We start from the raw sequence: 16,177 nt of genomic DNA, 5'->3' as shown, positions 1-16,177 counted from the left end.
TACATACCCTGCGATTACCTATTCACGTGAGTCAGCCAGGCCATATATAGGCTATAGCCTATACGTCCCTTATTTGTCTGCCTATATCTGAGTTTTCCAGATGCAGGTGGAGTAAACAAATTCTCCAAACAGAATAGACATGTGTGCTGCCTGCCTGCCTGGCCAGTTGAAATCCTGAACGCTGTAATCTCGTTCCGCCTACATCTTTTTTTTTTTTTTTTTTTGAGAATGTAAGAAAACACGCACGCCACAAATACCAATCTCCATCCCGAACCATGTGTATTATTACAGCGTCCCACTATGCCGAGTTTCTAGTGGATTGATCAGAGGCGGGCAAGAAGACCTTCACATACATCATTTTAAACAGCAGTGTCATATATTTATTAGTTACGAGATATTTGTTGTACACCAACGAGGTGCATGTCAACTGTGCACAATCACAACATTGAATTCATTTTTAGTTCCATATAATCCCGTAATTATATACGCGTTCCTCCCCGGGCAACCCTGGGATGCCTCGGCTCTCCGGCTCTTCTCGTAGCCTACTCACCTGTTTTTGTGAGCAGGGCGGACATGCACCACGTCAAAGATAAAATACTGCAGATAAAACAGACTTGAACGAAAAGCATCTGTCTTCTCTTGCGAACTTTGAAGATTTGAGCTATGACGCTCTTTTTCGACATGGTGCAGTTCTGCTCAGGTAACGGCTCCATGGCTGTACAGTATGCGGGGACAGCGGGCATCGTGCTCGTCCTCCTCCCTCTCCCTGCAGATAGTGACCCACTCAGCGCCGTGCCGCAGATTGTTCGGACAGCAGGAATCGCCCGAGTATCGTTTCACACAACGAAGGGTCAGGATGCCGTCCCTGTTTCAAATGACGGAAGGGCAGATCCTCGACAGAGGCAGCAGAACGAACAGCTCGCATGTGTCTCTGAAAGCCGCTTGTGAGAATTGTGTCCTGGCGAAAATGCTGTTGTAGTTTAATTTAAAAAAATTAGGCTACGCAATCTGCAAATGTTCCATTATTATAGAATGTAGGTCTAAGGAGGCTAAAGCATATGTGTTTATTATCAAAATAACACAATTTGTCAAGCAGCCTAAAGCTCTGTGCCAGTTGGCATCTTCAAAAGCCACCGAAAGCACCTTAATGTGTCCAGTGTGTCACAATAAGGTAGATTTAGTGGCGTTGAAAATAGGTCATTCTCCGATATTGTTCCATTTGCTTGATGTTGTCTCCCACTCCCAAAAATACTCGGGGCGAAAACATTTTCTGCAAAAATATTAGCTAATCTCACACTTTCATCCCACCACAGAGCGCACTCCCCCACATGCAGCTGCAACTTCTACATGTGAGTGATGCTTGACACGTGACACACGGCAGCGAACGACCTCTCTCCCCCATGGTACCACCATGCTGGCTGCCTGCCTGTACCGTGCATTCGGGAAGTATTCAGACCCCTTCCCCATGTCCACATTTTGTTACGTTACAGCCTTATTCTAAAAATGCTTTTTTTTATTTATTTCATGAGTCTACACACAATACTCCACGACAAAGCGAAAACAGGTTTTTGTAAATGTATTATAAAAAATAACAATAATACCTTATTTACATAAGCATTCAGACCCTTTGCTATGAGACTCCAAATTGAGCTCAGGTGCATCCTGTTTCCATTGATCATCCTTGAGATGTTTCTACAACTTGATTGGAGTCCACCTGTGGTAAATTCAATTGATTGGACATGATTTGGAAAGGCACACACCTGTCTATATAATGTTCCACAGTTGACAGTGCATGTCAGAGCAAAAACCAAGCCTTGAGGTCAAAGGAATTGTCTGTAGAGCTCCGAGACAGGATTGTGTCGAGGCACAGATCTGGGGAAGGGTACCAAAGCATTTCTGCAGCATTGAAGGTCCCCAAGAACACAGTGACCTCCATCATTCTAAAATGGAAGAAGTTTGAAACCACCAAGACTCTTCATAGAGCTGGACGCCCGGCCAAACTGAGCAATCAGGGGAGAAGGGCCTTGGTCAGAGGGGTGACCAGGAACCTGATGATCACTCTGACAGAGCTTCCAGAAGAACAACCATCTCTGCAGCACTTCACCAATCAGGCCTTTATGGTAGAGTGGCCAGATGGAAGCCACTCCTCAGTAAAAGGCACATGACAGCCAGCTGGGAGTTTCCCAAAAGGCAAACAAGAACAAGAAACAAGATTCTCTGGTCTGATGAAACCAAAATGTAACTCTTGACCTGAATGCCAAGCGTCATGTCTGGAGGAAACCTGGCATCATCCCTACAGGGAAGCATGGTGGTGGCAGCATCATGCTGTGAGGATGTTTTGTCAGGGACTGGGAGAATAGTCAGGATCGAGGGAAAGAGGAACGGAGCAAAGTACAGAGAGATCCCTGATGAAAATCTGCTCCATAGCGCTCAGGACCTCAGACTGGCGCAAAGGTTCACCTTCCAACAGGGCAACGACCCTAAGCACACATCCAAGGCGTGGAGTGGCTTACGGACAAGTCTCTGAATATCCTTGAGTGGCCCAGCCAGAGCCCGGACTTGAACCTGATCCAACATCTCTGGAGAGACCTGAAAATAGTTGTGCAGCAACGCTCCCCATCCAACCTGACAGAGCTTGAGAGGATCTGCAGAAAAGAATGGGAGAAACTCCCCAAATACAGGTGTGCCAAGCTTGTAGCGTCATACCCAAGATGTCTGGAAAGCTGTAATCGCTGCCAAAGGTGCTTCAAGAGTACTGAAGAAAAGTTCTGAATACTTTTGTAAATGTGATATTGAAGTATTTTTAATTGGACAAAAATGATTAAAAAAAACAGTTTTTCCTTTGTCATTATGAGGTATTGTGTGTAGATTGATGAGTGGAAAAAAATAATTTAATACATTTTAGAATATGGCTGTAACGTAATAAAATTAGTTTCCGAATGCACTGTATCTACTAGTCTACTCTATCCATCCATCCTACCTGGTGCGGAACATAATTGCAGAGAGGCACGTAAATTAGTAGGCTGACAAATTAGTAGGCCGACATGCAAGTTAGAAGGCCAACATTAATTCATGTTCAATGAATCACGTTTGTGTTTTCTAGTGTTATGTCTTAATTGAGTCACATTATTTTGGGCTATTGTAACATGGGTTAAGCAACTTTTTCCTTTTTTGGTGACAATTGCAAATATTTGAACAACATTGTTTAAAAATAATATTTCACCTTTATTTAACCAGGTAGGCCAGTTGAGAACCAGTTCTCATTTACAACTGCGCCCTGGTCAAGATAAAGCAAAGCAGTGTGACAAAAACAACAACACAGAGCTACACATGGGATAAACAAACATACAGTTAATAACACAATAGAAAATATATATGTACAGTGTGTGCAAATGTAGTAAGATTAGGTAGGTAAGGCAATAAAAAGGCCATAGTGGCGAAATAATTACAATTTTGCATTAACACTGGAGTGATAGATTTGCAGATGATGATGTGCAAGTAGAGATACTGGGGTGCAATAGAGCAAAAAAATTGATAACAATAAGGGGATGAGGTAGTTGGGTGTGCTATTTACAAATGGGCTGTGTACAGGTACAGTGATCGGTAAACTGCTCTGACAGCTGATGCTTGAAGTTAGTGAGGGAGATATGTCTCCAGCTTCAGTGGTTTACTGTATCATAATACAGTAATTTATGTATTATGATTACAGAAATGATTTACACTTTACATTATTTGTGGTCCTCAATAAACATTTACAGAATCCTGTAACAAATATCAGTAACCATCGACATTATCAATAACCATAGACAGAAGAAACCCTAACGATGAGTACTAAATAAAATACTTGATACACTGTAGGCTACATAATAAGTACAATAAAATAGGCTACACAATAATAACAAAACTCTGGTCTAAATGTAAACATGGCAGCATTAACTCTTGCTTATCAAGAGTACTATCATGCCAGATGCCTTACCTAAATACATCTCACCTACATCCAAGGCTAGCCTTGTTTTAAAGATATTACAAAGATATTTAAATTATTTCAGGATATGTCTTAACTCCCCAAGCACCCCAGCAAGCATTCTACTATGCATCCTTTATAAGTAATTTATGTTCTGTGTTCCATGTTTTATGAAGGAGTGGGCTGCTAATGAGGCATATGAGTGCTCTAAAATGGTAATATAGGCCAATATTCCACCTAGTAGGCACATACAATACAGTGAGCAAGTCAATTTAAGTGTATGTAAGAGATCCCCACAGGAATTAAACCCACAACCTTGGTGCTACTCTTATACCAACTGAGCCACACAGACTGGCGCAGTAGGGTGGGTCAGTTCTACACTGCCAGCCAGTGTTGCTACTGCCAGACGACAGAAACACAAAGGAGTAAGTGTGGGTTTTTTCTCTCTCTCTCTCTCTCTCTCTCTCTCTCTCTCTCTCTCTCTCTCACGCTCCCTCTCTCTCTCTCTCTCTCTCTCTCTCTCTCTCTCTCTCTCTCTCTCTCTCTCTCGCGCTCCCTCTCTCTCTCTCTCTCTCTCTTCCTCTCTTTCTCTCTGGGTAGCACATCACATGATGTCAGAGAGCTAGGGCTTTGTCTGGCCCAGACTCGGATGACTGGCCTCCTGATTGTGGTCACCACTGAGAGGCACATGTGCGTACCGATAGGACACATGGGGAGTGAATACCTCCGTTTTGTACAGACAGAAATGTGGTCGAATGCAGAAACCAAACAACAAAGTTTAAATCAAGCCTCTGAACTTCAACATATCAACATATCCCCAAGCAACTGGGAGAGTGTGAGTGATTAGAACCAATCCATTTTTAAAACAGTGCAGCGATACCCACGCATAGTAATCTTCAAATTATGGAACGATTAGGCCACAGTCAACATTCTGAAGGTAGAAGGGGGAAAGAAGATACAAATTCAAGGCCAGACCATGTGATTTATCCAGGACCTGCTAAGCTGAGAAAGAAACATAAGGAATCAGACATTCACTGGATGAAAATGGGATCAAATCTCAACTCCGCTTCCCGGCAGTGTTGTGGGTCTGGAAGGGAATGCAAAGGATGGAATTCACAAGTGCCGATGAAGCCTTAATCAAGCTGCAAGAAACCTTTCCAGTCGAAGGCCTACGAACATTATGCATAATGGAGACCTCCGCGGACAGAGGGAAGTCCCCTGCTCTGAGAAGAGGACAGAATGGGAAAAACCAATGAATGCACTGTATGCTAAATGCGCACTGTAAGCTACATGCCTACATACCTTATCTAAGTTGTGACAATAGTATTTCCCCTCCCCCCAATACAATCAATACTCTACTTTCCCCAAGTAACTGTTGTTTTCTATGAAGTAACCATAGAAGTAGCCGATGCCAATGGGCTACATGGACACTGACAAGACAATTCAAAGGGGGAAATATAGCATATGTGAATAACGATTCTACGGATTGGTATGTGTGTAAGAGTGTGTATGTGTGGGTGTGGGTGTGGGGATGTGTGTGTATATGACTGGATATGTGAGGGAGGGTGAATATGAATATGGGTAGGAGGGAGGGCGGGTGGGCGGGAGACAATGGGTGTGTGGATGCATAAGGTATTTGTTGTATGTGAATCAATGCAAATCGACGAGCAAGTCAATGTATGGATGCGTGTAAATGAGTCTAAGAAGAGGGGAGTGTGGGAAAAGAGAGGAGATTGGGACAAGCCGGGAGGGTATCAGACACTTCCCTGAAGTGTGTGTGGTGGCTCCACTCATCTCACTTCGGTCTTTCGGTGGACCCACTCTCCCCAAGTAGAGCCCCACACGCCACTACAATTTAATTCACAATATATTACAAACTGACCACAGTATTTAAGCAGCAGTCCTTCTCCAATGTATTGACAATGACATAACCCACAGACCTTTGGTACATTAGGAGAGGAGTTGAAGCTTAAAAGCCCTAAGAAGGCATAGCGTCTCAAATTACAAAGAAGAACTTGCATTATGTTGTTTGTGTGTTCTCTGTTAAATGTTTGCTCAGCCTACATGTTCACAAGTTCTATAAATGTAATGTTATATATGTAATGTATACAGTAGCTATGTATTCCTATGAGGACATCCATATCCATGGAATGTCCCCCACCCTTATATGACATGTCGGCTAACAATGTTTTATCTGGTTATTCAATGAAAGACGGAATAGACAATGTTAACTTTGATTCTACGCAAGTAAAGGCTAACAAAATCCAACTTATTATATGGAATGTGCACAAACATCATGATTGCAAAAAAAAACGCATAAGGTTCTTGAACATTTAAAGAGATTGTTAGCAGATTTCTGTTTTCCTGTAAGAGTTACACTTCAAAAAAGGAGAAACTGAATATTTGAAGAGGAGCTGGGTTGGAGAGGCCTATGCTGCTGCCTACTGTAGTAACAGCAGAGGTGTAGGCATCCTGATAAATAAGAATACACCCTTTTCCCCTATATCCAAGCACACAGACCAAGAAGGAAGTTGTCAAATTTTGAATTGTACATTACATGGTGAAACATACACATTTAGTTAATTGTATATACCCCAGGGGCAAATCTGATGTTTTAGATACAATTCAAGCTATATTAGATTAAACATAGACAGGAACTATTATTATAGCAGGGGACCTAAATCACACATTCGGCAAGTTAGACAGTTCCAGAGAGGCTGAAAAATGTTATCTCTAGAAATATTTGGCATACTACTGCTTTTTTAGTAAGAAAATCTATTCGAGAATTGACAAAAATGTTATTTCCCAAAATGCACTCAACAATACGCTGGGTTCTAAAATAGTTATTCTGTATCATATATTTTCCCTCTCTCTCTCTCTCTCTCTCTCTCTCTCTCTCTCTCTCTGGGTAGCACATCATGTGATGTCAGAGAGCAAGGGCTTTGTCTGGCCCATGCCTGACCTGGACTCGGATGACTGGTCTCCTGATTGTATTCACCACTGATTCTTTCAACTGAATAAAATGCCACAGTCAGTGTGTTGTGTGAATGTCTGCATAACCCTCCAAAACCTGTGGTTCATTCAGGTCCTCCTACCCCAGCAGAGTAACATTGTTTTTAGGTTCTTAACTGATTTACAGGTTGTGGAAACATAATATATACACTACCATTCAAAAGTTTGGGGTCACTTAGAAATGTCCTTGTTTTTGAAAGAAAAGCACATTTTTTTGTCCATTAAAATAACATCAAATTGATCCAATGGCACGTTGTGTTAACTAATCCAAGTTTACCATTTCAAAAGACTAATTGATCATTAGAAAACCCTTTTGCAATTATGTTAGCATAGCTGAAAAGTCTTGTTCTGATTAAAGAAGCAATACAACTTTCTTTAGACTAGTTGTGAATCTGGAGCATCAGCATTTGTGGGTTCGGTTACAGGCTCAAAATGGCCAGAAACAAAGACCTTTCTTCTGAAACTCGTCAGTCTATTCTGGTTCTGAGAAATGAAGGCTATTCCATGTGACAAATTGCCAAGAAACTGAAGATCTCATACAATGTTGTGTACTACTCCCTTCACAGTACAGCGCAAACTGGCTCTAACCAGAATAGAAAGAGGAGTGGGAGGCCCCGGTGCACAACTGAGCAAGAGGACAAGTACATTACAGTGTCTAGTTTGAGAAACAGACTCCTCACAAGTCCTCAACTGGCAGCTTCATTAAATAGTTTCCGCAAAACACCAGTCTCAACGTCAACAGTGGAGAGGCGACTCGGGATGCTGGCTTTCTAGGCAGAGTTCCTCTGTCCAGTGTCTGTGTTCTTTTGCCCATCTTAATATTTTATTTTTATTGGCCAGTCTGAGATATGTTTTTTTCTTTGCAAATTGTGAGGCGTCTGTTTCTCAAACTAGACACTCTAATGTACTTGTCCTCTTGCTCAGTTGTCCTCTTGCTTACTTAAAAAAAAAACGTTTTAGTAAGTGTAATGTTGGGACGCAAACTCAAAATGGAATACATTTAAACTGTATTTCTGACATGGTACAAGTGTCTTCTTTTTTTTAAACCATGTGTGTGAGGTGTATAATTTTTTTTCAAAGTAGATTCCTTTGGTTTCGATTACCCTGTAGGGAGCAATGCAGTGGGAGCAACAAATATAACCATCCATCTCTTTTGTCTTGTCCAGCTCATTTAGCTATCTATGAGGCAAGGAGAATGTGTTTAATATATTCCTCTTATCTAAAGACAAGATGTCTAGAAAAATAAGAGTTGAGAAAAGGTCACCTTAGAAGGACATTGCCACAAGATAGAGAGAATGACTGGATGCAGTATACTCTCTATCAAACACATTTACCATTGTTGGTTATCTGAAAGATTCCGTGATTAGCTACAGACTGTACAAACAAGCACATTGAAATGGTTTGATTAAACTTCAGATTTGGTTAATTGTAGTATTTCAATCAAACATGATCATCTATAAATGTTTTCCCATTGTCAAAAATACATTTCTGAATGGTTATTTCAGGATCTGTAAAATAATCTGATTCATGCTACTCTTCTCAAAGTAGACGCTTTTAAAATAAGACAAGGCACTACATAATCAGACATAGGAGTGGGCAGTTACTGTATAGTTGTGTAAATAGAAACACAGCCTAAACATTTCTACGCCAGGTTAGACTGAATCCGACCTTTTAGGCTTGACAGGCATCCTGATCACATATCATACAGTATTCAATACTCTCTGTGTTACGATCAACTAGGTGTGGTGGGTGGAATCAGGCGCAGAGAGCAGGGTTCAGTCGTTTTTCAAATGTATTCCCCAGCGCAACAAAACAGTCACGCCAACACACAGGGCGTATATAAGTTGCCAGTCCAAACAACAGGACAAAATAGTCCGGAGAATAAATACACGAATAAATCACACCATCAAACACAGAGTAACAAAAACAAGCCCGCACAAATTCCCAGCGGGCCTAGTGCCCTTAAATACCCTACAAACAAACCCTAATACAAAACAGGTGTACCCAATTACCCAATAACCCAAAACAAACGGAAAGGGAATCGATGGCAGCTAATAGGCCGGCGACGACGACCGCCGAGCACCGCCCAAACAGGAAGAGGCACCATCTTCGGCGAGGTTCGTGACACTCTGTGCACCTCCATGCCTAAGTGACTAGTAAGTCAGGCAGTCCAATGCTTTCCAGAGACCATCATTGAATGTGCGATCTGCAATATTTACTGTGGCGCATTGGTCATTTCAATTAAAGTGATCACGTTGACCTCACTGTCAGTCCTTGTAACCATAGTTCCATCTATGAATTTGAGAGTGAGTACATTTTCTCCAATCCCCGTCCCTCAAGCTTGATGGTTTCTTGCTTAAGAAGGATTCTACGAATGAAGGATTGTGGCTTTCAAGGGGACTTCAGGTAACCAATGTCTACGCTGCTGGTCACACTGCCATGCATGTAGAATGTGTTGAGAAGCATTTCTAATTAGGATTTGCCTCCTCTGAATGGCTGCGGTCTAAAGGTAAGTACAGCAGGTTATCTATGCCCTCCCTGGTCCCCTTCATCATGCCTAGTTATATGTGTCATACGATGTGTCAATGAGCCAAGGTCAGAGGAGTCAGGAGTCAGAGGTCAGAGAGTCATAGACTCTGTCCCAAATGGCAACCTATCCCCTAAATGAACTACTTTTGACCAGGGCCCATAGGTTCCATATAGGACGCAGCATGGAGTCTTGTGGTTGGAGGGGATGTATTATTCTTTAGACGGTAGCTAGCAGCACAGTGGCTGGTGGTTTTCAAGCTGACTGAGGGTGAGTGGCAGATTGAATACCCTTGGGTACTGACTGACTGACTCCCAACCTTAATTCTGTGTCATCATCATCATATGTCACGGCCATGGTCACATGACAGGTTCATAAATTATTAGGGTTCAAATGTTATTATATAGACAAGAAGGTACTAATTACAAAACCCCTGTCAAAAATATCTGATGGCATTCAATGCAGTTTTGAGATTCAATGCAAATTTCCATTCCTTGAAAAAGTTATATATTGTTAGCTATCTATAACATCTTTATAAGCCTCTTATGAAGCAAAACAGTGGATGCTAGACAGGAGTGTTTTCCACCTTGCCCCAGTGCACCATGGAATGCCTTTCATCCCTCACGTGGACCCAAGGTATGGCAGCAGCTCATGTGAGTAGCGTGAGTTCTCCATGTATGTGAGAGTGTATGAGAGTGGGCGAGGGGAGTGGGTAACTACTGTGTGAGTAACAGCGTGGTATGTCAGCTGATGAGGATTTGGGGGAAGGAGGCACCAGTCAGAGCTTTTGCTGAGGCCTTCACCAGAATCAACACTGTATGATGCTGTGGAGATGAATTAACATTTTGTGTGTGTATGTGTGTGTATGTGTGTGTGTATGTGTGTGCATGTGTGTGTATCTGTGTGTGTAAAGTGTGTATGGTACTGTATGTGTGTGGTGGTTTATAATGACGACAGCTAGCACTTCCCGATAATCCATGACTAGCATTGTAAAACTGCTTAACGTGATTTCAAAGAAGCTTCTCTTGAACTCACGAGGCTGGGAAAGGCAATCCATTGACCGCTTGGACTGATCCTTAACCACAGCCACTGAAAATCACAAGATGCAATTTCCAATAATCTCTCTCCGCAAAGGTCACAGATACAGTATTATCATCAGACAGAACAACACTTGTCGAGTGCATACTGGAGGGAGAGCATTGCTGGCACACACACACGCACACACACACACGCACACACACGCGCACACACACACACACACACACGCGCACACACACACACACACACACACACACACACACACACACACACACACACACACACACACACACACACACACACACACACACACACACACACACTACTCACTGCCAGACTGAGCTGCTTGTTACATTAACATAGGGCAGGTTTCCCCAACTGGTGGCCCAATTCTGTGCAGAGTTTTTGTTGTTGGACATAAAAGACTGTAAAAACACCAGGAAATCAACTCCAAGTGATTCTTATTGAAGAAATCTTTTTCCAAGTATTCCCACGCACAACAGAGAGACACGAGATCACATATAAATATAGCAAGGTTTGAAATGATTATGTTTTAGTCAATCCTTATACCTGTTTTGGCTTCTTCTGGTCAATTTACTGTCTACAAATGATTTGTAATGATGTTACGACCCCACCAACCATCCGCTCAAGAAAAATCTAGTTTATAATCCCTGACATAGGGGCTTCTGTGACAGAGTCAGCATTAGGGACAAAATAAGAGGATTAGTTGATGGACATTTCTGGCATGCCTGGTCAATTAGAAAAATGAAAATAGTAAAAAAAGGTAGCGCTGCCATGCTGTCACAGACACCCCGCCCCCTCTACACTCTCCCTCTATCTCCTTTACTCACACATACCCAGACAGATATATATATATATGTATACTGTATATATATATATATACACAAAGGCACACACACAGATGTGCACACACAGTGAATATTCACTGAAAATATTGGGCATATTTACAGAGAAGATTGTAGTTGTTTTTTTTTGTAGTGGATTATCTAAAACATTCAAATAAAATAATAATAATATAATTATATATCAGCTAAAAACATTCCAGCATGACTGGCAGCTATATGCCACGTGGCAACATCTGTTGATCTACCTATACCACATCATCATCACTGAATGGATGTTAATCTACCTATACCACATCATCATCACTGAATGGATGTTAATCTACCTATACCACATCATCATCACTGAATGGATGTTAATCTACCTATACCACATCATCATCACTGAATGGATGTTAATCTACCTATACCACATCATCATCACTGAATGGATGTTAATCTACCTATACCACATCATCATCACTGAATGGATGTTAATCTACCTATACCACATCATCATCACTGAATGGATGTTAATCTACCTATACCACATCATCATCACTGAATGGATGTTAATCTACCTATACCACATCATCATCACTGAATGGATGTTAATCTACCTATACCACATCATCATCACTGAATGGATGTTAATCTACCTATACCACATCATTATCACTGAATGGATGCTAATCTAACTACACCACATCATCATCACTGAATGGATGTTAATCTACCTATACCACGTCATCATCACTGAATAGATGTTAATCTACCTATACCACATCATCATCACTGAATGGATGTTAATCTACCTATACCACATCATCATCACTGAATGGATGTTAATCTACCTATACCACATCATCATCACTGAATAGATGTTAATCTACCTATACCACATCATCATCACTGAATGGATGTTAATCTACCTATACCACATCATCATCACTGAATAGATGTTAATCTACCTATACCACATCATCATCACTGAATAGATGTTAATCTACTTATACCACATCATCATCACTGAATGGATGTTAATCTACCTATACCACATCATCATCACTGAATGGATGTTAATCTACCTATACCACATCATCATCACTGAATAGATGTTAATCTACCTATACCACATCATCATCACTGAATGGATGTTAATCTACCTATACCACATCATCATCACTGAATGGATGTTAATCTACCTATACCACATCATCATCACTGAATGGATGTTAATCTACCTATACCACATCATCATCACTGAATGGATGTTAATCTCCCTTTACCACGTCATCATCACTGAATGGATGTGACTGAGGTTATGAATTAGTTTTACTGTCAACAGCATCATCATCACTGAATGTATTACGTAGATGTTAATCTACCTATACCACATCATCATCACTGAATGGATGTTAATCTACCTATACCACATCATCATCACTGTGGATGTTAATCTACCTATACCACATCATCATCACTGAATGGATGTTAATCTACCTATACCACATCATCATCACTGAATGGATGTTAATCTCCCTTTACCACGTCATCATCACTGAATGGATGTGACTGAGGTTATGAATTAGTTTTACTGTCAACAGCATAATCAGTCAAATATGGCATACGTGAAAATATATTTAGTAAAAAGATAATGAATGACATAAGTCAAACTAATCCTATAGGGATAACTGCAGACATGTATTACGTGGATGTAGTGCAGAAGATGGAAGTAACTGGAAAGTGGCTATCAGCTAAATTTGACGTGACATTGTGGTTTTCTAAAAGATCTCTGTCTCCTCCCAGTGGCTTGTACTGGTCATTTGCGCATGTGCTGCACAGTACCAGATAACGTGACAGTAATTGAACCTTGTTGTCCAGTCCCTTATTCACCCACCTCCAGACATACTGCCATTGACTTTGGTCCATTAAGTTACATGACCAGTTACTGTTAAAAATGAGAGATGGAATCTAATTTATTCACTCAGTGTTATTTTTAGTTGATGCAGCTAAGAAACAATTCCTATGAAGAGGAAAGTCTACATAGAGTACCAAGGTTATTATAGCTACAGTTTACTTTTCCCTGAGGGAGTTGAACCCTCAACCTTGCACTCCTCTTACTTACTGAGCCATACCGGGCCAGGTTCTGTATCACTTAGCAGACAACTGGAAGTGGGTCGCACATTATTTATCTGCCTCAGCTGGCTGGCTGGGGCTGATAAAAGGTTTTGGTGCCATAGCATTCATCCCATTTACTGAGTCAGTGCTCGCTAAATGGCTTGACCTATAGGTGTCTTTTCAAAGTGCTGCATTTGGAATCATGCTTTTGTACCCCTTGAAAACATTTATTTGATTGAATCTATCCTCTAGTCTTCATCTGAACCCACAGAGATTTCTGCCTCAAGCAGAAAATAAGAGAAAGGCGCAGCTTTTCGACATTTTCTGCTCGAGGCAGAAATCACTGAGGCAGAAATCACTGTGGGCAGAGAGGAGGTGGACAGGTTGAGGTCAAATTCCCTAAGAGGTAAGAATGACAACACCAGTACTTTTAATGCTCATAATGATTGTACTGAACAGCCAGACGTCTGTTTTCAAATGATTTATTGTGCTGCAAAGAAACAAACGTAAACCATACAGGAACGTGCAAAAGAATCCGCTGTGCTACGGGAAATTCAGAACCAAGTCTTTATCTATCACTCTTTATGGATCTTGTTTTTGCAATATCATCATTATCAATATCAACATGTTCTTTTTTACATAAGCATAAAACAACAGTACTATACAGCCTATAAAGGGGATTGGCAGTTGTGTAAATTAAAGGAGTAAAGGGAAAGAATGGGGACAGAGAGATATCCCTCCCATCTCAAAGGGCTATCTTTGTTGGGACAGAGGAACAGGCTCGTCAGGTCGTCAGGCTTTTGTGCGTGGACAAGACAGATCTAGCCTGATCCCAGATCTGTTCGTGTTGTCTAGCTAGCCAACTCATATGGTCGTTATCACACTGCGTGACAATCAAAGTGCATGACAATGACCATAGAAGGTGGCAAGACAGCACAAAGCAGATCTGGGATCAGGCAGGTCCATAGGTGTCCAAAAACCCTGATTAAAGATGAGGAAGCTTGTGATCCTCCAACTTCTCCACCTGCCTAAAGTACAACCTTATTTAAACGCTCTTTGAGACCAACACAACACCAAAACAGTTTCACAATTTCAGCTGCATTATCATTTAATCTCCTATTATGTTCATGTTCAATTACCTTACTCATTAATAAATTATTTCGGTCATTTAACACAATAAATTAAATTGTATTTTTTCTCTCTCTTTCTTTCCAACCATGTTTTTTTTGTGTTTATTTTTGATTTGGCAAGTGATGCTCAAGTATTTACAACAATACTTGGAGGATGCACTGAAAAATACAAAGATTTCACCCTGTAAGACCCATTGTGAATAAGATGCTTATCTTGTAGTAGCACTTTACTCAACCAAGAGTTGTAGAGCCATGTCCTGCAACCTACAGCCAAGTCATATAAGAACTCAGCTAGTCAAGGTGACGTGTGTGTACAATAGAACATAATCAAATCAATCACTATTATTCATCACTTCAACGATCTCAATTTATGTGGATTTAAGTGGGGTTTGAATAACGTGGTTTGTGTCCAGATGATAGAGCTGCATAATAGGTTGGAGAATCAAACCAATCAACTGTTCTTTGAAAACTTACAGTAGCTGTTGGTTATACAGTAGATTTGAGTATGTTTGTCCTATGTTTGGAGAAAACTTAGAACAAGAGCAAGCTTCAGTTGCAATTACTGTTTTGAAAGTTAAATATTTCTCCCTCTCATCAGAAATCAGGGGCGCAACTTTGGTTTTAGAAGAGGGGGGGGCATAATTTATTTTGTATTTTTTTATCCAGTTGGATAAACACTCCAAACAGCCTACCCGGCTCAGAGGTATCCACATGGTCCTAAAGCACACAGTTGCCTCGTCTTGTATTACATTCCAATGGTAAAATTGGGGAGGGGGGACAACATTTTTATTTCAGAATGTTGGGGGGGACATGTGAAAGATGCACCCCTGTCAGAAATACTTACCTATGAACAGAAATGCAGTGCCTCCATACAGTAACTGATTTGGCTCTGTAGGATTATTACTAGATTCTTGTTTTTACAGTTCTACATTAAACACACTATTATGCAGTTTTAAGTTGTGGTTTTGCAGATCAAATATTCAGAAGCAACTGGAACCTAATTTGTAACACTGGATCTCACAGGGCTCAGAAAAAAAACTAAGGGCACCTATTTCAAAGAAAAGTATTTGTAAAAAAAAAAAAAAAACACCAAGAGGTTATTTTCTATATAAAAGTGCCAAGATGTATGATTCTACGTACATTTTTGTCAGACAGATTAAGATACACCCAAGACAAACTATCACAAGTCGACTACTACCCCTCCCTTCCTCCATCCCTCCATCCCACCCTCTCTCCCAGAGCTTATGTCCACCCACTTTCCAGTAGTTTTGACATCAGAAGCAAATGAAAGAGAAGAATAAAAGATTGAGAGAGCCTGGTACTGCTCAGCCCAGAACTCACTTGTCATTATATGGTTGGCATTTTGGACATTGCTTCATTCAGGGAAGCAGATTGACACAAATAGATAGGGAACTCACAGACCAATCAAACAAAGCCCTCATGGACATACAATGGGTTTAAAATAAAAAAAAATTGACATCAAATAAATGAGAAAAAAAGATTGACGTTCGTCTTTTTTCCGTCCTGTCTCTATCACTCCTCT

General features: G+C 40.9%; 1 protein-coding gene across 2 annotated transcripts in view; it reads right to left on the bottom strand.

The window, feature by feature from the left end:
• LOC139375091 (sodium/potassium/calcium exchanger 4-like) overlaps window positions 1-1,309 on the bottom strand; it is a 63,700-nt gene extending 62,391 nt beyond the window's left edge. For both annotated transcript variants that reach the window (XM_071116530.1, XM_071116531.1), the window contains exon 1: window positions 551-1,309. In XM_071116530.1, the coding sequence (XP_070972631.1) occupies window positions 551-743 (193 nt within the window). In that variant the 5' untranslated portion in view covers window positions 744-1,309. The remainder of the gene's footprint in view (window positions 1-550) is intronic.
• Window positions 1,310-16,177: the final 14,868 nt, after the last annotated feature.

Source organism: Oncorhynchus clarkii, chromosome 19, assembly GCF_045791955.1.
Source record: "Oncorhynchus clarkii lewisi isolate Uvic-CL-2024 chromosome 19, UVic_Ocla_1.0, whole genome shotgun sequence".
NCBI classification, from domain to species: Eukaryota; Metazoa; Chordata; class Actinopteri; order Salmoniformes; family Salmonidae; genus Oncorhynchus; species Oncorhynchus clarkii.
Note: the sequence above shows the minus strand (reverse complement) of the source record. Positions and strands in the feature narration are given on the sequence as shown.